Raw genomic sequence first — 26,978 nt, 5'->3', positions numbered from 1 at the left:
ATTATTATTATTATTTCTAAACAATATGATTTTTTATGAAGGTTGTCATTGTTACAAGGTTTGATTCTCGCGTTTAATTAATCTTATCCAAAACACCTAACTGCTTTACGGCAAGTCCCCTGTCGTAAACTAAACCCTATAATGTACACTTTGACGTGCACTTGACCACAAAGATACTGTAGAAAATCTTTGTTTTTTATCAGAGACAGCTGATGAAGGAGACGGCGCATTTACAATCACTTTTCTATTATTTGTCGTAAAATGTACATCATACGGTTGAAGTTTACGACAGGGGGATTTGCCGTAGAGCAGTTTGGTGCTTTGGATTAGGCAGCGAAGTTTGGATCGTTGTTTCTGAACGTGTTCAATGTGACGGATTTAAAGCTACGACAAAACAGAGCGTCATGTCGGTGAGCACCAGGTGAATCACCGGATGTGACGATGTTTTTCCCGCCTGATCGTGAGTACACTGGATTTCAGGTAAGGTTGGATTGATCCAGTGGAACAGAGTCAGAACAACAACAGGAGTCTTTGTTTCCCTTCATGTTGAAGTTCGAGTCCAACTTCAGTTGTTTTGTCTCTTCACAGGCTGAAGAGAAAGTGTTAGCTCTCTTCGTTAGCAGCAAAAGCTAATCAGTTGTAAATAACGTGTTGACGTCACGAGATGAAGGGTTCACGAACTTTCTCCAGTTACACTGAATGACTGGGAACAACAGTGATTTGTGTTTAATTAGTTTAAATAGATTGTGTTTGTTCAGGATTGTAATTCAGATGAAGATCAGACTGTTTTCTACAGTCTTCTGTTAATTCACGTCAATACAGCACGTGCGTGCAGCTGTTCCTCAGTGGTGCGTGATAAACAACACACTCAATACAGATGTGTATGGAAGCATAATGCGTTCATTTCAGAAAAATAAAAACAGAATTAACGACATCATTATCTCAAAATTATGTTGATAATTCAGAAAATAGGAACAGGAATTATTTTCGATAAATTTTTTAAAAGAAAAAGAAAACTCGTTAACCCTTTAATTTACAGGTCATTAATTATGTAGCTATTTTATGGTAATGTGAAGAAATAACAGTCAAGAAAAGTCAGAATAATTCCAAGTTGTAGTATAATAACTGGGAAATACTTTAAAAATATAGGCTGATTATGGAGTTGAATTGAATTGAATGGTAATTATATGGGAAATGTTATAATAAGTAGTATAGCCCACACACACGGTTCACATTAATTAACGGCCTGTAATTTAAAGGGTTATTGAAAACTTTTCTGTCTGAGCAGAGCAGAGTATCTTTTCTTAAGGGAGTTCTTTACTTTTCTGTAGATGTGTTCCTGTGCAGGTTCCTGGTTCTCTACAGTGTAAGAGCTTCACACTGTGTACGGCCACCAGACGGCGGCAGAGAGCTACACAAGAGTTTCCAACAGATCAGATCAAGTGAATTACACTGAATTAAAAGAAGATGCAGAGTTTCATCCTGTACAGGTAGAGATAAAAGTATAGAGCTTATTCTGTTACTGCTGAGTCAATGAATAATTATAACACGTCTTGACAAATGTGTTGTCCCATGTCTTAGTCCCATCCCCATGAAGCTACATTAGCTCCTCTGCTAAGCTTCACACTGACAGATTTATCACTTGTGGAAATCCAGATCTTCAGCTCGTAAACCAACAGAGGAAACAGCTGCTTCTGTCCTAACAGGCTCACCTCACCGCTCCTGAACACCTGCTGCATAACTACACTGAAGTCATGCTGCTGACACTGAAACCACGCGCTGCTGGTCTCTTTGGTGGTGACTTTAAATGTCCAATTAGTAAAGATCTGTGTTTCCTGGCTCCTCAGAGTGACTGTAACAAACCAGAAAGGGTGTAGCGACTCCTCTTCCAAAAGGCCGCTGAGAGACTTAGTAAGTTCCTGTCTGTGACACGTCCACAAAGTCACCCTGAAATCCAGACGACGTTTTACTGAATTTTATTGACTGAAAAAATCAAAAAGGACTGTTCCACAAAAATATAAAACCTGATGTGATCCGACTGTGAGAATAAAGTGATGATGATGACGATGGTGACGGTCAACAGAAAATATACCGGAGCTCTACCAACTCCCTTTGTCCAAATCTCCCGCCGCCACCCAAGTGAACAGGTAGCATAAGGGGAAACCACACCCATGTGTCAATCAACAGAAGTGACGCAATACGTGCAGCACAAGCAAATATAAGGGGTTGATGGGTTTGATGGTGAAGCAGAACACCAGTGCTGCTCCTCATTTCACCTCGGGAGACTTGTTCTTGTTGTGAAGCCGCAGCAGCAGCTTCAGCTGCAGCAGCTTCAGACTGACTTTGCTCTAATTAACTGGCTGTGTGAACGACACTCTTCAGTGTCAATGGTCTCCAGAGCTGGAGGCAGAGCAGCAGAGTCAGGAAGAGGTCAAAGGTCACTGATCAGCCTCCTCCATGTTGTCAGGTGACTCCAGGAGCTGCTTGTGTTTCAGTTTCAAAAACAAAGCTAATGATAATAAGTAAAAATAAATAATCAGCTGCTGACAAATGTATTTTTAAGCTGTGGTTATGCCGACACACTAGGGGGCGCTAACCTCCCCGAGCTGCAGTCTGCAGGTAAATAATTAGATTATTATTTAGTGAGGAAAGAAAAAGTCATTGTCATAGTGATGAAAAGTCTGCACAACAAAACAAGTTATTTTCCCTCTGGTTACATAAAAATGAAATTATATGAAATTCTGTGGCAGGATTTAGAAAATGTTGAACATCTTTTTATTGCTGGGTTTCTACTTTTGTCGACTCTGCTGTTGAACTTCTGGAGCTTTGATTGAGGTTTTAAAAAGCTTTGAGTTTGATTTTTAAAATGTTGCATGAACCTGGTCAAACCTGATGCTCCAGACTTCAGTCACATTTACAGGTGTGGTGCAAATCAGGTCGTCGCTTTGTGTGTAAAACTACTGACAAACAACAGAAGCTCCTTGTCGGAGGTAACGAGGGTTTTCATGATGTCCATCAAACAGACAAATCAAACACACCTGTGGATCAACACCGATGGTTCAGTTTCTCACAGACTAACCAATCAGTGCAGGCCGTGCAGCTGCGAGGGATTCAGGTAACGAGGCCGGGGGAGGGGTCGCCTCCTCGGTCTGGTGCTTTAGGGAGCTGGATAGAGAAGTGTGTGTTTGCAGCGATGGCGTCCAGGCAGCTTGTGGCGTTCGGCTTTGTGCTTCTCTGTGTGCGGCTTAGTGACGCTCGAGTCCTCGGCAGGAGAGAGCCAACCAGCCGGGGGGTGGAGGCGCAGAGGCCTGCACAGGTGGAGGCGAGGCCAACAGCAGAACCTGAGAGAGAGCACTCCAGGGAGTCTGCTCAGCCGGCCGGGGGACTCCAGGTGAAGGTCTACCCGGAGCTGGAACCGCTCTCCTGGAGGTTTCCACAAGCTCCAGTGGATCAGGTGAAGAAGCCTCCGGTCCGGTTTGAGCGGCGGCGGCCGGAGACGTGGAACCGTGTTGCTGTGAGGTGTGGGGAGAGCGGCCTCCAGGTGGAAGTGAGTCAGGACCTGCTGGGCCTCGGCCGGCTGGTGGAACCGGAGCACATCACACTCGGTGGTTGTTCAGCCACCGAGGTCGACGACCTGTCCCACGTGATCGTCTTTGAGTCTGAGCTGCACGGCTGCAACAGCACGCTGGTGGTACGAGCTTTTTATTCATGTGATGCGTTCATGTCTCATCTTCATATCAGCATTTTTTAAACAGCTGGACTAAAACAAATAACCAGCAGACAGCAGTGAAATCAAGAATTAAAAGCTGCTTTATACGAGTCTGTTTTCAGTCGTGTTTTTACCTGCGGCCTGATCTCCTTTTAATGTTCTTAAAACATTTATATTTTTACGTCTTTTCACCAAAGTTGTTCTGTTTCTCAAATGATGTTGGACCCACTAGCAAGGCCTGGGCGGCCCACCAGTGGGCCTCGGCCCACAGGTTGGGAACCACTGCTATAAATCACTAAACGAACCAAATAACATTATAAAACCATCAGGCCTGACTTGATAAAATATTAAAGAATTACTAGATACAAAACAAAGGCAAAATTAAATCACATTCAGCATTTCATAATAAATTTTGAAGAGAATTTTAATTTTTTTTTTTTCAAACATAAAAAAACCAAATTAAAATTCTCACCACAATCACTTTTTCTAAGTGTTTGTTTTTGTTTTTTTCCCCCCAGATGACGGAGAACACCTTCATCTACGCCTTCTCGCTGGTGTACGCCCCCCCAGTGTCGAGCCGGAGCCCCATCACACGGAGCCAGAGAGCGGCGGTCGGGGTGGAGTGTCACTATCCGAGGTGAAGCGAGTCTGGAGCCACGAGCTCCGCTGTGGGACGACGTCATCAGGTTCATGTTCAACGGTGAATTATAATAAAACATTTTAATGTTTCATTCATTATTTGCCCCGTGACATCACTTCATCCTGAAATTAAAAGAAATAAGTATTTTATTGTGCATGTAAGAACAGAACTAGATGTAAAGTTCTCTGGGGGTGGGGGGGGTGGAGGTGGGTTTAAAATTGAATACATGGGCCTGTGTGTTATGAATCTATGGCTTTAGAGAACAGAACATGTTGCAGTGTACGGTCCTAACGAGCTCGTGGAGCGGCCCAGTAATCAACGTGTTCAGGGGAGTGTGAGATGTCACATGAAACAAACTATATTAAATAAACTATATATAAAATCTATTCTAAAGTGAATTGGGAGCCAATGGGGAGAGGTCATGTGACCCCTCCCCCTGAGTCAGAAGCCGAGCCGCGGCGTTCTGGACCGGCTGAGTCCAGAACAGAGGGAGTCGGAGGTCGAGCCCAGGAGGAGGAGAGAGAGAGCAGGGATGACTCCAAGCTAGTCAATGAGGAAGGCTTTTATTTTGGTGAGGAAGAAGCCGGGTTTAGCTCGGCTTTAACCGAGAACAATGACGTCATGTTTCTGTCTGTTTCCTCTGACGGGATCAATGAGCTGCTTCACTGCAGCAGATGAAGAGAAACTTCTTCCTGTTAATCAGAAATTCCAGTCATTTTCTCCCAATTTGTGACATCATCAAATCCACCTGTGGAAGGTGAATGACATGACTGGATGGATTTATGTTGATGTAACATCTGTCTACAATATAAGCATACATACATTAAATATGTATGTGTAAACATTTATTTGTATAGGCTAGATTCATGTCAAATATGAAATTGTTCAGGTTTCATATATAATTTTCTACATAGATAAATAAGTGGAAAGTAAATCCTGCAGCTGCAGTGACTCTGGGCCTCGTCGTCCAGCTTCAACCTCCACAGGTTTCAGCTGAAACATGAAGGTGTTGATGTAAGAAAGAAACTCTTAACCCTCAGTGACATGTTTGTCTGTGGTAATCAGGTGATGGTGAAACACTTGTGAATGAAGTGAAGTTCCTCAGGAACAGGAAGTGTTTCAACACAAGTGCTAATGTTCTCAGTCCAAGGTCAGAAATCAGGTTCATGGTTGTTGGAATTTGTGACGATTTAAATAAAATATGGTGGATTCATCCAGTGTCACTGCAGGTTCCCTCAGATCTAATGCTTCACAAACACAGTCTGTTTCTTTAGTCACTTCAAGTTAATAAAACATCGTTTAAATAGTCAATAAAAGTAAAACATGTCACAAGACTTGACTCTTCTGGATTAAATGAGTATTTTGACAACTATTATGGTTTTCACAAAATGGGGGGATTTGTGACGTCAGTCAGTCCAGTGAAGCTTCTGTTGTGAATCTTTTTAAGGGCCCAGATATTTAGTAGAGTTACTTATTGTCATTCATTTGTGTTTTGGGAGGATGAAAACTGGTCTTTTGAGCAGTGAACCTGTGCTCGCTTGTCTTTTGACGGCTTTCACATGTTCCACCAGATTTAACACAAAGACACTAAACGAGTCACGAAGAAACAATTTCCTCTGATTCTTCCGTCAGGAAGATGGAGGAAGGTTTCACCAGCAGGTTGCATGTTCGTGCCTCGCCGACATTTATGATGTTTGTTTAAACAAAATGCACAAAAGAGGAAACGGCCTCATGTTGCAATTTACAGCTTCTATGATGCAAACTTGATGAAAAGGTCATTTTTCACCTCCATCCCAGTAATGAATAATTAGAGCAGCTATAGCAGCTGTTTTCTAATTAACTGCAGTTCAAAAGGAAAAGGTTGATTTGACTTATTGTTGTTGTTGGAGCTGAAATTTCAGCCTGTTTTAAAGGTTTAATATTTTCACCAAGCATCAACCTCCAGACTGAAACATGAAGCTTCAACATGAAGAAGCAGAAGCTGCAGTTCCTCTAACGGCCACTAGAGTCTGGCTCCAACAGTGAGTCAGTCCCCATAGACTCCCATGTTAAACTGTCCAACTTTACAGCAGAAATAAACATGTTTACAGCCTGGTACAAAAACTGTTTTGGTCTCTAGAGCTAATTTCCTCCTTCATGACACCTGTTTATACAACTCACCTGTTTATATAACTCACCTGTTTTTCTTTTATTAGGGACTGCAGTTATGGAGGATTGTGGGCGTGGCCTCTTTGAGTGACAGGTGGGTGAGTGTATGCATGTGAAGTGTCAGCTCCACACAAGCCCCTCCTCTTTGACCATGTTTGGATTAGCTAGGAGTTAGGGGGCGGAGTCAGACACTGCCAAGATGGTGACGGTGGAGCAGCTCGCTCTGAGCTTCAGAAACCTGTGGCTGACGTCACAGAGGCGACGTCCATCTCTATTTACAGTCTGAGATTTAAAAGATACCTGCTAACTAAATGAAACATGTTTTACTTTATTAATAATAAACGATGTGTATGACGTGATGTCGGGGTGTTTGTTAAAACACAACATTCATCATATAATATATTCACAGAAATGACCCTCAGTGAGTACAGACACGGTTTTGTTCTAAAACGCAGTGAGAAAATAAAAACTCTTCATCATCATTGTTTAACATTCATTTTACTAAAGATGTTTATATGTAACTGAACTGAGTCTGAGCTCGTCCTCTCTGTCCCATGATGCTCAGAGACCTGAGGACTCTGCTGAAGGCGTGGACGGTCCCTGAGCGGCGCTGGCGTCAGACCTGAGTGGAAATCCCTCTCCCTGCTGAGGACGGTGAAATCAAAGATCCAGGAGGATTTAATCACAACAATGGTGGTTTTTCTTGTGCGTGGGCCGAGATGTGAGTGTAATTTCTCTTGTATTACTCCTTCCCTCCCTGCCTGCTCATGTTTTATTGTTGGACCAGGTCAGACCTTATCGAACCGGCTCATGATTTCTGGAAAATCTCATTCATGCCGAAGCCCACGTTGTTGACACAACTTGTCACGACAGACAACGTTTTTCTGCTTTCTTTGTGCTGCATGTGAAGGTTTTTTCCTGGAAAGTCCAGACTGTAAATCATCCAGCAGCTGTTTGGCGTCAGCTGGAACACTGAGAGCTGTGCAGTCGCTTCACTGTGTTTCTGGAGCTGCACTTTCCTCCAGTGACCTCACATCACACCAATCAACATGTTCCACTCAGATGAATATAAACAAGCATTTCAGAGTGTGTATAGCAGCATTAGCATATATATGTGTGTGTGTGTGTGTGTGTGTGTATAGATATACATATATATCTATTAGGCTACTTGACAATAAAACAGTGAATCCAGAACTGTGATGTTGCCTCCCATACGCAAATGTAATATATGTTCATATATTGAATTTCCGTATATGAAATATACATTTTTATTTTAAATCTGCATATATGTAAAAATTATATATGAAACCTGTTAGAAATGGAACAATTTCATATCAATTTCTAATTTCTTAATATATTTAGCATATATACATAAATACATGTATGTATATATGCTTATATTGTAGACATATATATATATATATATATATATATCTGTCCCTCCACAGCCTGTCAGTATATGTTGATATTATAAACAGTAGTCCAAAAGTCCCTGAATGTGAAGTTAGACATAAACATTTATTTTTCTAACATGTATGTTGTTTCAACAAACTTTCATAAATGAATTAAATTTATAATGTTAACACATATTTTCACATAGAAAACATGTTCTATGTAAAAATTCATCACATAGATATTTTTAATATAAGTGCATATACAATCTATATCTTATGTCATATATCTTATAGGTGACATATATGGACGTATGTCATATATTACATTTGTGTGGGGGCTAAAGGTCAGTGTGTGTGTGTGTGTGTGTGTGTGTGTGTATAAAGTGGTTAACACATCAGTGAACGGAACAGGTTGTTGGACAGGTGTGTTCTCTGGACATGGAGAGTATTGATTGTTGGACTGTTTACCATGTGTCCAGCTGTGAGTCGTCACTGTGGACGGATCGTGTCTCTGTTGGTCGTCTGCGCTCATTAGAGCATCGACCGAGCAAACAGCCAAACGCACACGACTTCCTGTGGCAGGAGTTTCCATCAGCTGCTCTGATGTCAATGTAAATATATTTGTCACCTTGTGTATTGAATCAATAACACGAAAAGAGCTCAGCCACAGTGTGCAGAGGCTCAGGATCATGATTCTGAGGATTCAGGGTCCGGCTGCACAAAACACCTTAAGTTTTCTACATAAATATGACACTTAAGGTTTAATTTCTCCTTAGCTGAGGGAGTTACTTGAGTGTGTTGCACAGAATCTCTTAAAAGTTTCATTTTCTTCATTTGTCACCTTTAACTCAGGCGTGTTGCAGTTAAGATAAAGTCAGAGGGACTTCCGTTTGTTGTGCAACAGTTTAACTGATTTTAAGTGATTCCTTATATATAAGACTAAGATGTGGAGACAACCTTAAATTCTTAAGTGAACATTTGGGAACATTTTGTTGAAACCTGTTCTGTGCAACAGTTTTTATTTTAAGGAAATCTTAACTTGAGGTGTTTTGTGTCCAGATGTTCGGTGAATTATTTGCTCCATGTTATTAACAGATTCATTTATCGGTGTCTCCTGAAATCACGTCCCCCACCGGATCGTACCGAGAGCTGCGTTCCTACATCCGTCGCCATGGTTACGATAATAGCGGCCACGGCTCGGTTAGCTTTAGGAAAAGATGGTGATTTGTGTTAAAATAAGTACTTCCTCTACATTAGACGATCTTTGTTGTCATGGTTACAATAACGAATGGTCATTGATAATAGAAACAACATAAACATCAATCGAACACCAAACTTTACGTCACCGTTTGCTCCTGTCAGGATTACAACTGTAAAAGACTCTCCTGTGTTTTGCTATTTGTTTGTCCCGTTAATTGCCGTAAAGTGTTTGTTGTTGTTGTTGTTGTTCACCGTACTCCGTCTCCACGTCCCGTTTGTTATTTTGACAGAAGCTCGTTACACTACGGCCAATAGATGTTGCCTAGCAACAAAGGTAACTATGGGTCATAATAACCTGCTGCACAGACGACCTATGGGCTCGTTTTTTACAGGAGGACAGTAAATTATGATTTAATAAGGAAACACCTTGGTATAATGTGTTGATATAATATATTGGCTTCATATAGAAAAAATATGCTACAAGTCAGAACGTAAGCAAAAAATGTCCCACATTCCCATGACCCACCTGAACGCCTCACACAGTTTCTGTTTGGGCATGAATTAGAATTGAAGTGTTCCAGGTTGGAGGAAAGACATGTGTTTGTACTCGTAGTTCTCCTCTTGTGTTGTTGTACAGGGAGTGATTTGACCTGAAGTGACCCCTCTGACGTCTCCACGAATCACCAACTTAATGTGGTTTTTAATCTGTTTCTGTTTCTTAATCTCTGATTAAAACTGATCCCAGCACAGAAATAACTGCACAACTTACCAAGAGAATGAGCAGTAACCAGGGGCCACTCGGGGAGCGGGGGGTTAGTTTTGGCCCGGAGCCCCTTTGCAAGTCAATCCAACCATATGTGTTTACTTTGCCAAAACTCTTCTCCGTTTGGATTCACAGTTTTACTTCCTGTTTGCTCTATGAGCTCGTTCTCAGTTCATCTTATGATCAAGAACGAGCAGGGAAACGTGAGTGATGACTGATGTTACGCTGTACAGTGCTGACAGTGAGGCAACACTTACAGCTGCCCTGTTGTCATGGCAACCAGCACAACAAGCTCAGCCTGACAGATTTTACAGGCTCATAATTCTGTTATGATTTCTGTGCTGGAGAGTCGGTGGTGTGTGTGTGTGTGTGTGTGTGTGTGTGTGTGTGTGTGTGTGTGTGTGTGTGGGTTGGGCTGCGTGGGATACATGTAAAATTATTTTATTTCTGGAAAGCAGGAAAAACACACGAACATCATCAGGACGTACCATTAAAATCTATTTATTGAACCTCACAGATCGATGAGTCCTGAGAACATCTCTTTAAATCTAATATTCTAATATTCATGTGTCCATGTGTAGTGTGATTATAGATTATAGATCAGGTCTAGGTTCTATATAGGCTCAGAGCCTCCTCTCTTCTGATTGGCTGACTGACCTGTTGTTACTAGAGCTGCAGAGAGAAGCCTGAGAGAGGAGATGTAAAACTACACTGAGATGGTTTTAATATAACTTCTGATGGATCAACACTTCAAATAAAACACAGAAGAAGAAACATGGAGCTTTAAAATGAACATCTGCACATTAGCATGCTGCTAACATTTAGCACAACACAACCTTTAGCAGGTATATGGATTAGCATCACAACAGTTCCATTATCAGACAAGAGTAGATCCATTTGTGAAGTGAGACGTTCAGCTCACATCAAGACGACTGCATGTGAATCAGTTAAACTGCAGCTCCTCTAAAAACCAGTATTTGTTCAAAAAGAAGAGAAATAAACTGTTTTCAAGTAAAAGAAAAGTTTTTCCTCAAGAATTCGTGACATTCCTCTTCTCGTGTGTCCTTGTGGATCCATTAAGAAAATATTAAACCTTAAAACAGACTGTACATGTTTTGCAAGTGATTGATTGATGAAGTATTTTTCTTCCTGATTTTGAATCTTGGATCCTCCGGGCCGCTGTAGCTGCCAAAGACATAAAGCATCGGGCAGAAACTCAAATCCATGTTCAGAATCTCGTTTCAGAAAAACCTAAACATTTTACACAAAGTGTTTTAACCCACGAGAAACTGGCGCCACAGAGACACATGGAGGCAGGTGGGCCGAGTCATGTGACCGGAGCAGGTTCACGGACAGTGGGGGAGTACGACTCTGTCTGAACATACGTGGCAGGAGGTGGGATATTTTTACCTCCAGCTGTTCGTCATCTGCCATCACTGACTCACACACTTTATTAATGACTTTGTTTTCCCGTTGTTGTGGACGTTTGTGAGTCTGCAGAGGTGACGCTGTCCGAGCTCTGCTGCTGCTCTGGATCGTCCCTCATGTTTTCATATTTTCACCAGCTCTCTGTCCGTCCTCTCGCCTCACTGACTTCCTGTCGGGGAGCAGTTATGACAGTTAACAAAGACTCTGCACAGTCTGTAATCTCTCTCTCTCTCTCTCTCTCTCTCTTTCTCAATAGTGCAGTCAAAGGTCGCACTCTCCCAGTCTTATCTCCTGATGCTGCAACATGTGTTTAAACTCAGATATCTGTGATGTGACATGAAATCTCTCAGCTGCAGGTCCGTGTTCTTTAAGTCTTTAACTTCTGTGTCAGTCAGCACAAACTTCACTCCTGTGTTTGCGCTGGTTTGCATATCAGTGTTGTGTAATATTGTGACATGCTGGAACTTGTGCACCAGCCTTGTCTGCTTTGCTGCGGTGGGGGGGGGGGGGGGGGGGGGGGGGGCAGTGGAAACTCTCACAGTTTGGCAGGAACTGCATCATCACCACTGAAGATCTGAATCATTTGTCACCAGCTGCTCGTAGTATTTCTGTTCAGCTTCCCCTAAAGTTATTTCTGATAAAGAACCTAGAGGAAGCAGAAAGAGTGGATGAGTCAGCAGCCGAGGCCGCAGCAGCTTCCTCGCAGTTGATTGGTCGAATGATAGCGCTGTGTCAGTGGGAAGGTGGAGGCCTGAGCTCCGGGGGTTGTGATGGAGGTTGAGGGGAAGGTTCAATAAGAACTCTCTCAAATACTGGTTTTTATTTACCTCCGGGGCAGATAGGACCAGCTGCACAAAACACCTTAAGTTAAGATTTCCCTTAAAGTCTGAGTTAAGGTTTTTTTAAATGTTCACTTAAATATTTAAGGTTTTCTCCTGATCTCAGTCTGATACTTAAGGAATCACTTAAAGTCAGTTAAACCTTAGTGACCAAACTAAGGAAAAAGCTCAAGGAACCTCAGACTTTATCTTAACTGCAGCGTGACTGAGTTCATGGTGTCAATCAACGGTCTCCATGGAAACAGTAGCATTTTACTGCTGTAAACATCTTGTTCACTGCTGCAAATGCCTGAGCTTTTTCCCTTAATTAAAGAAACCTTCAGAGAGACCCTTAAATAGCTTTATTAAAGGGCTCCAGGCCTCTAGGGGGAGCTCTATGTGAAACACCCATAGACTGTATATTAGCTAATGCTAACACGTGCTACATTTTCTGCTGCTCTTTTATAATGTTGTAAAAACTACGCCCAAATGTAAAAAAGGACACAAACCTTTATTTCTTCCCTCATCCTCTCTCGTTTGGTCCAAGGTCAAAGGTCAAAGCTCAAGCTTCTACTCAAGGTGTTCCACTGAGAGCTCCCCCTAGAGGCCTGGTGCTGTGACGGTGTGTTGTCTGATGTGCAGAGTTTATTCTGTTGTTTTTGTTGTTGCATGTGTTTGTTTTGTATTTTCGTTTGTGTTTTTGAATCTGCATACAGTCATACAAGGACCGATGACTCACTGATGATGATGATGATGATGATGATGTACGAGTCTAATCTGTGGTGTCAGGATGCTGCGACATGAGAAGGACATTAACGACAGCTGTGACTCATCCTCAGAACAGAAACATTACAACAGAAAAATATGTAAAAAGAAAGAAAGAGTGAAGTCACATCAGATTTCATGTAGCGGGAGGTCGACGCGTCTCTGCAGAGAAACAACAACCGCACTGTCGTCAGAGCTGCGAGTACAGTCGGTTTCTTCACACAGTGATTAAGTCTGTAAACACAATATCCAAGGACAGAAGAAGAAAACGTCTCTGCAGCAGAGAAATCTTCAGGATATCAGTTACTGCAGCGTCGACTGAAGAGGCGATTAGTCGTGGCCTCGCCGAACTTAATGAGCGCGTCTCTGCGACTCTCCCCCCACTCTGAAAGTTGACTTGGAGGCAGAATCTCTGACACGGCACAATCAGCAGGTCCTTACTGGACCAGTTTATCGTCCTGATTGAGCTCAAGTTTCAGCGATGAGGCACCAGCCGGGGCCGGGCCCCCCCCCCGGGGATTCACCAGAGTGGGAAGGAAATACAATAAAGTGTCAAGGCCAATTAAACTGTAAATGCATTAGGTGCTGCTCAGCCCGGGCGGCAGTTTATTCGCAGCAAAAGGATTGTAGGAAAGTTGATGCCGGTCATTTTGCATAATGTAGAAACGCCGCCGTCTGGGTCGACGTGCTGGACACGAGTCATCAGACTCCACCCCGACCATTACCGCCATTAACCCCGCTCTCTGCGGAGGGTCCGAGACATGGGAGGACGTTTAAATGGAGGGCAGCGCTGCTGTGCTTCATCACATCAGCCGTTAGTGGAACGTTTTAAAATGCGAACACATAAATGATCACACAGGGACGTCGCGGACGACGAAGACGTGAACGTTAATGTGAGTTACTGACTTCACTCAGATGACAGAGGATCAATGAGCGACTCTGTGATCCCAGGTTCAAGGGTTAAAGGTCCATGTAATATAAAGGTCAGAGCAGCAGCCATTTTGTTTTCAATTTGTCCGTCCATCTTATTCTTGTGGACACGATGTCTCAGAAACTTCTCGACGGAACTTCTTCAAATTTGGCACAAACATTCACCAGGACTCGAGGATGAACTGATTAGATGTTGGTGGTCAAAGGTCAGAGGTCAAGGTCGTGGTGACCTCACAAAACGTGACTTTGGCCTTGTGAATGTGATGTCTCAGTCAGTCAGAAGTGTGACCAGTTATTCTTGTCAGAATACACTCATGTTAGCTTAGCATTGCTAAGCTAAATGCTGCTTTACTGAGAGTAGTGTCAGTTAAACTGTTTCTTCTGCAGCTTCTGCGTTTTAACAACATGAGGTCGCTGAGAGGCCGTTACACTCACTCTAACCTTCAGCTGTGGTCGACGACACGTTCGTTAGAGCCGGACTGAACCTTTAACCTGCACTGACTGAGCTGGAAACAGTGACATGTCATCAGCTTATTAAGTTGAAATGGTGAATGAACAGTTTCCAGCATCATGTGGAGTCACGTGTCTGTCCACAGGTGTGTCCGTGAACCGGCGTCTCTGCTCTGTGATGGTTGAAACTCTGTCGACTCAAACACCTGCTGTGACAACAAACGGATTCATATGAACTTTAATGCAATATGTCGTGACCCAAAGTGAATCCCACTGACCTGGACCTCTCTGTGTCCCAGCTGACTGACGGTGGAGGACATGCAGATTGAAACAGCCTGGCGGCAGAAACTGCTGTTGCCTTGTCTCAGCGCCACTTCACCTTGTTCGACTCTGAGTGGTCGGGTATCTAGGCCAAGAGCTCCTTCTCTCAGTTTTTGGCTTCCTTTGCTGGCAGGGCTTGAAAAGCTGTTGACTAATCAGCACAGATGCTCGGCTGCTAATTGGGAAGCAGCCGGAGGGAGCTGGTTGTTCGGGACAGAAAAGCCTCAGGGGCTCTGGAGGAGAGAGGCACGACTTTAGACATGGTACACTGGTCAGTGGATTCAGTCTGAGCACCGACTTTCTCTCTGTGGGAAACTTTCCCCATTCAAGTCAAACCGCCATCGTTTCACTTTTAATGTTTGGAAAATTAGAAATTGCAGCAATGACAAGGGTTGCAGGCTAAAGCAGCTTAAATAAAGCACCCCACGTGAGATTTACCAATTGTATTCATAGAAGAGAATCAGCTGAGCGGTCAGCTGATGTGGGCTGACAGAGATCAGCTGAGTCTCCATCAATAAGCTCAGATTTTATTACTCACTTTTTTTCTTTTTATTCCTCCGTGCCGGCGACAGTCGGAGCGGCAGCCATTTTGGTTTCAGGTCGTCCGTCCGTCTCGTTCTCGTGGACACGATGTCTCAGAAACACCTTGAAAGAACTTCTTCAACTTTGGCACAAACATTCACCTGGACGGGTCAAAGGTCAAAGGTCAGTGTGACCTCAGGAAAGACTTTTAGCTGTTACTCAAGACTTCACATAAATGTTTAATATTTTCTCTGATCAACAAGAATGTGATCTGGAACTAGTCTGAGTGGAGGAGGGATACGACCAGGAGGAGGTGATTGGTCTTTTCTTTTTTCTTTTCCATCTTTTCCGACTTGATGGTTCAGACACAGTTGAAAAATTGCACTTGTGTTTCTGTAACTGTTTCCATTCAGCTTGTTGTTGGAAGCTGCAGCTGATGGGAAAATAAATCTTAATTTGAAAGGACGTGTGCCTTTTATGTTTGATAAGCAGAGTAAAGTGTGTGGATAGAACAGTTCACTGCAGCGCTACACACACACACACACACACACACACACACACACACACACACACACACACACACACACACACACACACACACACTGAGGGAGAGGCCAGTTAATGACTCTGTCAATCAAAGCTGCATTCTTCCAACAAGATGCAGACTGATGAAACCAGCCGCTCATCAGGTCACATGATCCAAACCACTCGTCACTGTTTACACTGAAATCTCAGACTTAAATATTTACTGTGTTTCTCTTGAAGATAAAATTATAAGTTGGCTTAATATACGCCCAGTTCCTCGGTCCAAGGCCGGCCCACATCTGGCACACTCACAGAAAACCATCACTGGAGAATAACAGCCGGAATCAGCCCAGATGTGAAAGTATATGGGCCAGACTTGGGCCGATGATCCAGACAGATTTTGGGCCAGAAGTTTAATCAATCAACAAAATCTAAACATGAGAGACAGATTGTTTTTTAAATGTTGTTTGTTGGTGTGTAACCTGCAGTGATAATAACAGTATCTGTATCAGCTGATGTGTTTATGTTGGTAGAAAGACTGGAGGCGGGAAGAAGCTGCTAGCCTTGTTAGCAAAATGAAAACCGATGTCTTAAAAACATGTCTTCATTGTCTCGTTTACAGAACATGTAGATACTGATGTAAAAATAAAGAAACTGTGGATTACTACGTTTGTTAATGTTACATTTGTTTACGTTGTTATGTAAACAAAACATTTTGGAGTTGATGGAAGGAAAGCTAGCGGCTTCTTCCTGCTTCTGTTTCTGTGCTAAGCTAGGCTAAAGCAGCTCAAGACATTATGTTTGTACTTGATGTACAGAAACTAAATTAATATCTTATCATTTAAAATCCTTCCCATATTGTCTGCAGTATGTTTGACTAGCTTAGCATCTATAGTTTTAGCCTAACGTTTAACTATGCTAATGTTTTAGCTTACTGCTTTTAAGATAAAAACTTACAGGACACAAAAATGGAATTAATCTTCTAATCTGGGTTCAATTAAAAAGAAATTGTGCTTTTATATATTTACATTTATTCTCCTCTGAACATTGGATTTAAGATTGGTTTAAACCAAACTACAAACTGCAGCTAGCTCTGTTCATTAGCACTAGCTTCTGTTCTATAAGTGAGCGGTTACCTCAGCACCTTGACCTCTGCACCTCCTCCCAGCGGAGATGGGCATTGTTGGACACCACACACTTCCTCTCATTTTCTCATGATTTCCATCCGGTCTCACAGTTCAGCGGGCCCTTGAGTAAACGTCTCCAGGGAGAGCATTGTGGCCCCGGCTATTTTTGCCCTCATCCACCTCTGCAGCCTTATACCACCAGAATCATACCACCTTAAATGTGGGGAGTCTGCCCACGATCAGCCTGGTTTCCACAGTGTGCATGATCACTGCTCAGCTGTTAATGAGTCTACTGGGAAACAAAACCTATACTGACACATCGAAGCACTGGATGTTGTTGCAGTCAACACTGAACACCTTATTTATCTGTGTAAAGGTGTCAACTGTCCATTGATTATCCATATATCTGGTCAGGATAGATCAATATATGATTAAATATTTACATAAATATCAGATATCAAGTCACCTGATCTGGAGGTTCCTGCTCCACCACAGCTGAAGTGAAGTCCCTCTGTGTTTTTGCACTTGTTGTCTGATGTTTAATCATGTTTTTACTGTATTATCATTATCGGCCTCATTCTCATGGACACGATATCTCAGTAAATCATTAACTGATTGGGTTTCTGGTTCTTCTGTCGGTAACTGATGAAAAATACACAATTTAACACAGATGTCAAACAGAATAAAATGAAACTAGAATCAACTCCTCGTGGTTGTATCCCTCCGCCACTCAGACTAGTTCCAGGTTACATCCCTATCTGATGTCACCTTGACCTTTGACCTTTAACCACAAAAATGTAATCAGTTCATTCTTGAGTCCCAGTGAACGTTTGCGCCAAATTTGAAGAAATTCCCTCGAGGCGTTACAGAGATATTGCATTCACAAGGCCAACCCGGGTTTTGTGAGGTCACCACAACCCTTGAACTTTGACCTTCAACCACAGTTTATCCTTGAGTCCCAGTGAATGTTTTTACGAATTTGAAGAAGTGTTTTGAAAGTGTCACTGAGAAAGAGATGTACAGACAGACGACCTGAAAACAAAAGGGCTCCTGAGGAATAAAAAAGTGATGACATTTTATATGCAAAAGGTCAAAAGTCAACTTCATTGTGACATCATAATGTTCTGCAAAAACACTTCTGACTATTATGCAGTGCTGTAACTCAGGAAGGAGAGACTGTGACCATGTTTCCTGCAACTTGGCGGAAGGATACAACCAGGAGGCGTTGACTCCAGTTTCATACAAAATGTGTTGAGGATGGAAATGAAATTAAAGTGACCCATGATTTTCAAAATGTTATTTTGACAGAATGAATGCAACTGTATTTAAATCTGTTCAGTGTCGGTTCAGACGCCGACGCTCGGCCTCAGTTTTCTCGTATCGGCTCTCGAGCTCGTCCCTGTCGACGCTTCTCTGTGACTGGAAGCAGAGCGTCGCTGTAATGGCATCAGCGATCACTGGCCATCTTCTGTCCGTCGCTGCCTTCAACGCCTCGTTCACCATGAGAAATATTTCTGAAAACAGAAAAGCAATCTGTTGGTGAGAGACTTGATCTGCCCTCTCCATTAGCCTCTGAGGCCTGATGTGCTTTTAGCTCGCTCTCTCCCTCTCTCTCTCTGACCTCCAGGCAGAGTTAACTGTGTTTGCTGGCTGAGGGTCTTCTGTCTTCTGTCTGATATCAAAGACACATCAGCTGGTGTAATGGACGGAGTGGATTTATGAGTGAGTTTTCTATTGTCTGAGGCATGAAAGCATTTAGATTTAAACAATCAGGAGGACGAGGAAACACCGGGGAACAGGACAGAATGAGGGGAACACAGACTTAGACGCTAATATTTTCTTTTTGTTATTTATTTTCTTTTTCTGTTCTCAGGTCTCACTTGTAAATGAGACTTTGATCTCAATGAGACTTCCTGATTAAATAAATATGATGATATAATAATAAAAATAATCTCCCCTCTAATCTTTTCTCCTCGACTTCGATGGAAAATGTCATGAGTTCAAAGGTGAGGAGGAAAATTCATCAGGACTGAGGAAAAGGATCCGACTTTCACACTAGGAAGTTTTTTAAACAAACTTTATTTATAACACATGGACGATAAATCCTCCTTAACCACAAACACTAAACAAACAGGACTGAAAAGTGGAAATAAGAAATTTACAAGTAGTGAAAGTTGTATAAATAGAATAATAATTATCTAAAAATAAGGAACTGAGCTCAGTTTATAGTTTATAGTTGTGATCTCTCCATAACAAAACAGTTTTTCAGTCTAATGAAATTTGTAAAATGGAGATTGTAAATCACAGGATTAGGAATCCAACAAAACTGTTTGATCAAGATGGAAGAGGATCCAGAAAACAAATATTATACAAAATAATATTAATAATAAAAGACAAATAAGGAGGGGAGAAACGGGGAGTGGAGGGAGGAGAAAAGAATAAGAACTGCTATATAGTTTAAAATGAGTTAAACCTGTTTTATTCATTATTATAATTTTTCTGTCTTCTTTATTTGTATTTATCCTTCTAAATTTACTTGTTTAATTGGCTAATCAGCAAGTATGTATGTGTATGTGTATGTATCTATTTATTTTATGTTTTATTTATTTATTCTTTTGGTCGGGGTGGGGGGATATATGCTGTAGATATGGTTGTTATTATTATAGAGTTGTAAACTCCTGTTTTGTTGAGAAATAACCACTGTAAAGGAAGTAATACAATTTGACAAATAGAGTATATATATATATATATATATATATATATATATATATATATATATATATATATATGTTAAAAGTCTTTTCAGTCTGCTTTGACCACTTCAATCTGCTGCATAATAAACTTACTGTCTTCTACTTTAATTGTACAGCTGCATACATTTGCATTTATATTATTATTCATCAGTGAAATATAATTTTAAATGTTTTATACTCTATATTTACAGAAGTGACTGTTTAATTGATACATGTACTGTGCTTTTAAATCTACTGTAGTTCCGCCCAGCAGCGTGTGGACCAATCAGCAGCTGTGACACACCGCCCCCTCGCTGAATCCTGGACCAATCACAGCTCGTCTCTCTCCAGCAGCGGCGCAGTAAGTTGTAGCAGTCTGGTTCGTCTCACCTTCAGTCCAGCAGCTCAACAAGCCGCGTCCTCCGAGCGGCTGGCGCGGTGTGTGTGCACAGAAAATGTCCGGAAAGTGAGTGCGGAGGACGGTTGGGACTCTCCGGATTTCGCGCTGGATTCAGTGGAAGTTTTCTGACCGACAAAACCCGGGTCTCCTGCGCCGCATCCGCAGCATTAGGTAGGGTTTCTTTTTTTTTTTTTGGCGCTGTGGTGTTGTTGCAATGTCCATCTCTCTCTCTCTCTCTCTCTCTCTCTCTCTGTCTCTGTCTCTCTCTCTCTCTCTCTCTCTCTCTCCCTTCAGTCCTGGAGCTGCGACAATTAAACGCACATTTTTTCAACGGGGTTGTGAAGGTCCCTGAATGTAACACGTCGTTTTCTCCTGTTTAACACAGCCGCTCTTCTGCTTCGTAAAGGCGGGTTATATAACTGCTGGTGTGCTGCTCGGTTAGCCACGGAGGCTGGGGAATGACCCCGCTGGATATAATCACGTACAAATTAAGCCCATGTCAAAATGAAGACGTTATTCGTGGGTGTATGTTGACAGATAGATCCGTTATGTGCCACCCTCAGGGGAGGAGGGGGGGGGGGGGGGGGGGGGGGGGGACGTCGCGCTGAATCTGCGCCGGTAATCGACAGCCGGAGCTCGGTCACACCACCTTGAAGATCACCGGAGACATTTTACGGATCTTAAGAAGACAAGAAGTCAAACAGTGGAAACAGCTGAATCCAACTTGAATCGTGTCCTCGGTGCTTTTCTCCGCGTCTCTCTCCGTCCTCAACAGTTCTGGGTGCGGCGTGGAAGTTCAGACGAAATCTAAGGCTCAGATTTCATGTACTTTTCAGTAATAATGGATTATTATTATTATCACCTCTGGTCCACAGGACAAATCTGGAGAATTGGTGTAGAACTGATGCCGAATTGAGCAGAACACCATGACATTAACAGCAGCCCATCATGGCTGAATATGATCTATGCTCCTTTGCTGATGAACCGAGGCTTCATTTAATTGCTGTAATCTTAAATGCAGTTTGGTTTGAGGGTTGCCTATAACATCAATAGATAATGGAACGTGTTGGGGGGGACATGTGAAAGTGTTCTGGCCTGTGAGTGAAGCCCGGCCTGGAAAAACTGATCCTCCCTGAGGAAACCGCATCGCTGAGCTCATGCAGAGCGGCCTGCACTACATGTTGGGATGAGGGACAGATCACAGTCACCATTGAGTTATTTCATTGGCTAGATGCCCCACAGATCTTTCACTTCTTCCTCAATGACGTGCATTTAACTGTTCCATCATCTTCAGACTAAAGTCAGTCCTTCCAGGATTTCGGGCCTTTTCTTGGGGTTGTCGTGGCTAAAACTTCGCGGCAACTTTTATGAAAAATGTAGATGTTTTTAGATGCAATGAAACTGCGAGAGCAAAAACAAAATTGCAAAAATTGTCACTATCTTTATTAAAAATAATAATAATAATTCACAAAAAATCGAAGGCAACTTGCATAGGTGAGAATAAACCAGTTGAGTGCAGGTGGTGACCCAGTCTTCTTCCTCTTACAGGGGAAACAACAAGAGATGCTGCTCCTTAATCTTAATCACAGGTCGCTGATCTCTGTAAAAACCTCATGAATTCATAACATACAGCTTTTTGTGTGTGTATGGAGTCGTTGCCCCATAGTGGCGGGAAACTATGATCGGTAAAAGTTGCGGTGATTTGACAAAAATGCAAGGTCGTGCAGAATTCACTGGGATTGGTTGAATTTGTGTTAATTCTTGAGGGACTGAGTAGTGTTGTTGTTTACCGCTGGTTGTGGAGTGATATGACCGTCCCCTTCTCATATTCCCCTCCCCTGTTTGTTGCATGTCACTATAGGAAATACTGGGGAAATTAAAGATACCATCGTGACCTGCAGGTTTACACATGAATGTTTTTAAAAAATACCGTGCTGCAGTTTTCAAACGCTGAAAAACAGTTTCCAGTGGCCAGCGAGGGGCATAGACTACCAGTGTGTTGGTAGCCAGGAGCACATCTGCTGTGTGCAGGTGGTCCGGGGGGGAGCGGGGCGGGGGGGGGGGGGTCCAGTTGAATTCAGAGTATTCCTCAGAGCTGGCTCCTCTCAGTGGGTCGGCCTGCACAGCTGCAGTGCTGGATCAGTTGGACTCCAGCTCACTTATGCTCTCATTTCCTGGTCTGAAGAGAACACCCACTGCTGCATCACAATTATTACATTCAGTCAAACAGCTGTGTCACCGCCGCCGCCGAGGTCGCCAGGGTTTCACTGCAGAGCGAGGCCCAGAGGCACAAAGCTTAAGGTTCTCCTTAGTCTGAGTTAAGATTTCCTTGAAATAAAAACAAGTGCACAAAGCGCCCTGAAGGCTTCTTAGTTTCCTTAAAATGTTCACTTAAGTGTTTGCGGTTTTCTCCTTATCTTAGTCTTATACTTAAGGAATCACTTAGTTAAACCAAAAGACCTTAGAGACCAAACTATGAAAGAAACTAACAAACATGACCAAGTTTATGGTGAAGAGTGAAGAAGAGTGTTCCTGATGGCGGCAAATCAACGGTCTCCAGGGAAACAGTAGAATTTTACTGCTGTAAAATCTTGCAGTTCTGAAAATGCTTCATCTTCTTCCCTTAACGAAGGAAACCTTTAAAGAGATTCTGTGTCACAACCTCAAGTAACTCGCTCAGCCGAGGAGAGATTAAACCTTAGGTCTAACACTGAAACTTAAGGTGTTTTGTGCGACTGGCCCCAGATTTCTGTGTTCAAACACTGCAGGACTTAGTGATGGGGGGGGCCACATTTATCACCCCCCCCCAGTACAGAGATGCTGGCAGCAGAGGCGTCAATAGAGCTCCTGTACGGCCTGATTGATGGATCAGTCTTCAGCTGTGTCTGTGTTTGCTGTCGGCTCACACATCGTTTATTCTTTACTTCTTTATTGTCTTTCTCCGCGTCGAGTCGTTTGTGTTGAAGCAGCATTAAAATCACTTTGGTGGGAAACAAGAAAACATGGCTGCTGACGAGCAGCGTCCAGGAACAGCTGAGCTGTGAGCCAACGAGTTTGTGACCACCCACGCACTGGTCAGGTTTCCCTGGTGACTTGATGTGTCTCAGCGGGAAAAGAATGGACCTATTATAGAGTGGCAAAGTGGGAGGGGCCAGTGCTTCCAGGAGTGTTTACCTCATCCAGTGTTTCCTTTTCAAACGTCATCCTTAAAGTGATAGTTGTGGTTATTGGACGTGGAGTCGTGTGAGGTCGTACACTAGCACAGTGATGAGCTGCTGTGGGCGGGGCCAGCAGAAAACGCTCTTTATGTTCCCGTCAGAACAAAGTGAAGTTTATCTCTTTCTGATTCACTCAGCTGACCTGAGGCCGCGGCGTGATACAGTGCACGCTGTCGGTGCTTGTGCGTAGGAATATTGTAGTTCAGTGGTTGACAAAAATGTAGTGCCAAAGGAAAGTGCGATTTGACAGGAAGATAAAAAGCTGAAAGGAAGTGTACAGGTATTAGATTAAGACATGTCCAGGTAGATCAAATCACTTGGTTTCAACTCAGGTAAATCTTCCGTTCGAGCCGGATTTCATTGTGACTCGTAGTGAAACAGACACAAAGGTCAACGCAGGAGGATCAACCCCCCAGGACAAGACTGAGCAGGTCACCTACACCTGAAGGATGAGGGACACTTCAAGGACAGCCATGTCCATAATTAAGACAGGGAGGTACAGGTGGTTTGAAAGAGCAGTGAAGGACCTTCTACGACCCCACGTATCCTCCACCTACAGTCCTGACCTTTCATCCCTTCCCCGGAGATTTAACAACCGTTCACACTCGGCCTCAGGTGTCTCCACTTTCATTACACCCGCTGAGAGCACTAATGAACCACCTGACATCAGTGGCCTCGCTAACGACCCCAGAGTCTGTGAAGGTCATGGTGCTGTATCTCTTGGAGCTTTAGGAAGGCGGCTGGACTCGCTCGACCCCTCAGACGTTTAGATACCTGGGGCTCCTGACGACGGCCGGGCGATGAAGCAAATGTCATTTTTGATTACGATTTTGTTCCAACGATTATGAAAACAAGATAATCTAGATAAAACAATTATTGTGCCGCACTCTGTTTCTCAACAAATTTCACCCCCCTACAAAAACTCTCCCCCCATTCACTTCCTGGTTACGTTTCGTACGTTAGCGACGTACGTAGGAGAGCGGAGGAGACTTTCTATATATGGTCGGGCCAGTTGGAATAAGTTGAATATAGTTTTACCAACATGTTGAATATATGTTTTGGAGTTTTCATTAAGTTTTATTTTATTTGTTTTTATATATGAATATATGTTTAGTAGTTTTCAGTAATGTTACAACGCAGTTCATCTTATTTATTTTGACCTAATTTATTTCCTACATTTTTGTATCATATATTAATTGTATATATTTACATATTATTTATTTAAATTTTTTGAATATATTAATTGTATTTAAAGTTGAAGAAAGTCCGCTGTTAAAAAGACAATTTTTTTAATTTTAAAGTTCAATAAATTCGTGATGTTTTTCCAAAGTCAGTAATCGTATTAAATAATCACGATCTCAATCGGATAAAAAATGATCGTGAATATGATTTTCGCCATAATCAAGCAGCCGTTCTCCCACCCGTCAGTCAGGCCTGAAGAAGTCTCTTGGTCGAGAGACGAAACGAAGTCTAGTTGCTCTTGATTCAACCCTTCTTGTAAAACCAAGACCTGGACGACTGAGGATGGTCAGACGTCAAACTTCATCGACGCAGTTTTCTCTTCACATTCTTAGTGTTTTAAAGTGAAATCCTGACGTGCAGCAGCTTTTAAACACCAGCGTCTCCAGAGCAACAGTCCTACACTGAACACACAGATTGTGTCACACTGCTTTACAAATTGTATTCATACTAGTTGACTAAAGGCTGCACACACACACACACACACACACACACACACACACACACACACACACACACACACACACACACACACACACACACACACACACACAGACAGACAGACAGACAGACAGACAGACACACACACACACACACACAGAGTCTAGTCGGAGGCAGATTTACTCCCCCGTGTTTCTCAGCCCGTCACTTCACTGATTGCTGCTGTGTCGTTGGTTGTTTACGAGCCGTCAGCTGCACCAGGTGAAGCGGATTTATCTGAGCGTTGCATTGCTTTAACAAGGGGTATTAAAATTGATTGTGCTCAATGCACTGAGCCAGCGGTGTACATCAGATGCATGCGTGCGTGCAGGTCTGCTGTGGTTTCAGGTTTGAATGACTTCCTGCTTGAAATACATGTGTATTTAGAAAGACACGCAGACTGTCGGTTTATTGGAAGTGGGTAAGAAAAAAAATATGAAGCACCGTCACCAACCGACACCAACAGGAATGAATGAGATTATATGTACAGTGAAAAAAGTGTGTAGTTCCCCTGTAAAGCACAAAGAACTGGGAGATGATGATGGTGATGATGATGATGGTGATGATGCTGTGACTGTAGATTCTTGCTGGATGATCAGAACACATTGTTTATACTCTGCAATCCTAGCCGCTAATTTTAAATGCTAGCTGCATCATGCAGTGTGTTTACATGTAAACACACTGGGATCTGTAGAGAGTGTTTGTGCATATATTTATACACACACACACACACACACACACACACACACACACACACACACACACACACACACACACACACACACACACACACATACCCAAAGTGGACTAATTTCTATCTATCTGGACACATGAATTTCTATCTATATCTATACAGTATATATACATATAATATATATATATTTATATATGAGACCGCTTTCCCACATATGGGATATATATATATATATATATATATAAAAACAAACTCTCTCTACAGATCCCAGTGTGTTTATATATAATGGGTCAAATTTTTCAGTTAAAGGTTTAAATTCACAAAAAGATTTGTAATGTTTGAAAAATGAACAACAGCAATAAATATTCTTATCTTGTGTATTTTAAAATTGGGCTGTTAAAAAGCGTTAGTCGTTGACTCATATGTGGAATATTAGCAGTATTCGTCCTGTACTTTCCGTACATACTGTGTGAATGGTGCGTTCAAGTGCAAGATCCTGAGCTGGTGTTTGAATTCTTGTTGTTTCTCTGAGGCTTGTTGCTGCTGCAGGTCGAGCAGCTGGATTAAAACTTTCCCAGGGTTCACAGTCAGCTGATCTTTCTCCGTCCGCTTGTAAACAAATGAGCATGGGCGTCAGAAATTTGCATCAACCAAGAAGTAAATGAAGCAGCTCTTGGAGAGAGATCCTGTCGTATTGTTAGGACGACCTCTCATCACCACGGCCTGTTTACACTGAACCAAACAAAGCCGCCATGATGCTGCACCAGTGTGTGATTTTAGACGCCATGTCTGGGGCTACAACGTCCACTACCGGCTCACTGCGTGTTTTTACCTTTTACATAGAACACTGAGATGCAATGAAGGCGCCACATTCCTGCCTGAGGCCCCCCCCCCCCCCTCTGGTAAGATAAACTTCACACAGCCACAGTCCTACTTTCAGTTTGTAAGTGGGCTGTTTGCAGCCTGTCCTAATTCCTGACTGCAGTGGCCGGGTTCCAGTTGGACCCACGGCTCCGAGCTGCGGAGGACCAGGGACGTTCATACGTTGTGTTGTGTTTACATCACTGCTGATAAACAGCTGTCTAAAGTTTACTTTGACCCGGCTTTGAATGCCGTTGTTCCCTTTCACACAGAAACCTGATTTTATTGGGTTTTTTGGCCTGTGTGTGTGTGTGTGTGTGTGTGTGTGTGTGTGTGTGTGTGTGTGTGTGTGTGTGTGTGTGTGTGTGTGTGTGTCATTAACTCAAACATTCAGGCCGACTGTGAATATAATACGTTTGAAATAAGACAAATATTTGTCCGTGGCTACAGGCTCAGTCATTTCACAAACATGAGAGGATGTTTCCAACATCTCTCCTCCGTCATCCTGAACAGGCAAGAAGAAGAAAAAGGTTCTGCAGGTCGTAAACACTGTGACAGGTGTGTAAGCAAATGAAATCCCCCGGGAATCCAGGGTTTGTACAAATGACAGAGGA

At 42.7% G+C, this 26,978-nt stretch overlaps 2 protein-coding genes across 4 annotated transcripts in view; both read left to right on the top strand.

The window, feature by feature from the left end:
- Nucleotides 1-9: 9 nt before the first annotated feature.
- LOC130167936 (zona pellucida sperm-binding protein 3-like) lies at nucleotides 10-4,440 on the top strand. 2 transcript variants are annotated; one of them, XM_056374484.1, is made up of 4 exons: nucleotides 10-480; nucleotides 1,332-1,490; nucleotides 3,271-3,691; nucleotides 4,228-4,440. In XM_056374484.1, the coding sequence occupies exons 2-4, from the start codon at nucleotides 1,468-1,470 to the stop codon at nucleotides 4,348-4,350; spliced, it is 567 nt and encodes a 188-aa protein (XP_056230459.1). In that variant the 5' UTR covers nucleotides 10-480; nucleotides 1,332-1,467; the 3' UTR covers nucleotides 4,351-4,440. The 2 variants fall into 2 exon arrangements, with proteins under 2 accessions (XP_056230459.1, XP_056230458.1); XM_056374483.1 differs by lacking the exons at nucleotides 10-480; nucleotides 1,332-1,490 and having other exon boundaries at nucleotides 2,791-3,691.
- Nucleotides 4,441-19,830: 15,390 nt separating this feature from the next.
- Nucleotides 19,831-26,978, top strand: part of tpst1 (tyrosylprotein sulfotransferase 1) — a 37,797-nt gene continuing 30,649 nt past the window's right edge. The window contains exon 1 of one of the 2 annotated variants that reach the window (XM_056373937.1): nucleotides 19,831-20,043. The gene's annotated coding sequence lies outside the window, so the exon portion shown is untranslated. The remainder of the gene's footprint in view (nucleotides 20,044-26,978) is intronic. The other variant, XM_056373938.1, reaches the window with a different exon arrangement.

The sequence above is a fragment of the Seriola aureovittata genome, chromosome 4 (genome assembly GCF_021018895.1).
Source record: "Seriola aureovittata isolate HTS-2021-v1 ecotype China chromosome 4, ASM2101889v1, whole genome shotgun sequence".
Taxonomy (NCBI): domain Eukaryota; kingdom Metazoa; phylum Chordata; class Actinopteri; order Carangiformes; family Carangidae; genus Seriola; species Seriola aureovittata.
This window is presented reverse-complemented; position numbering and strand designations above follow the sequence as displayed.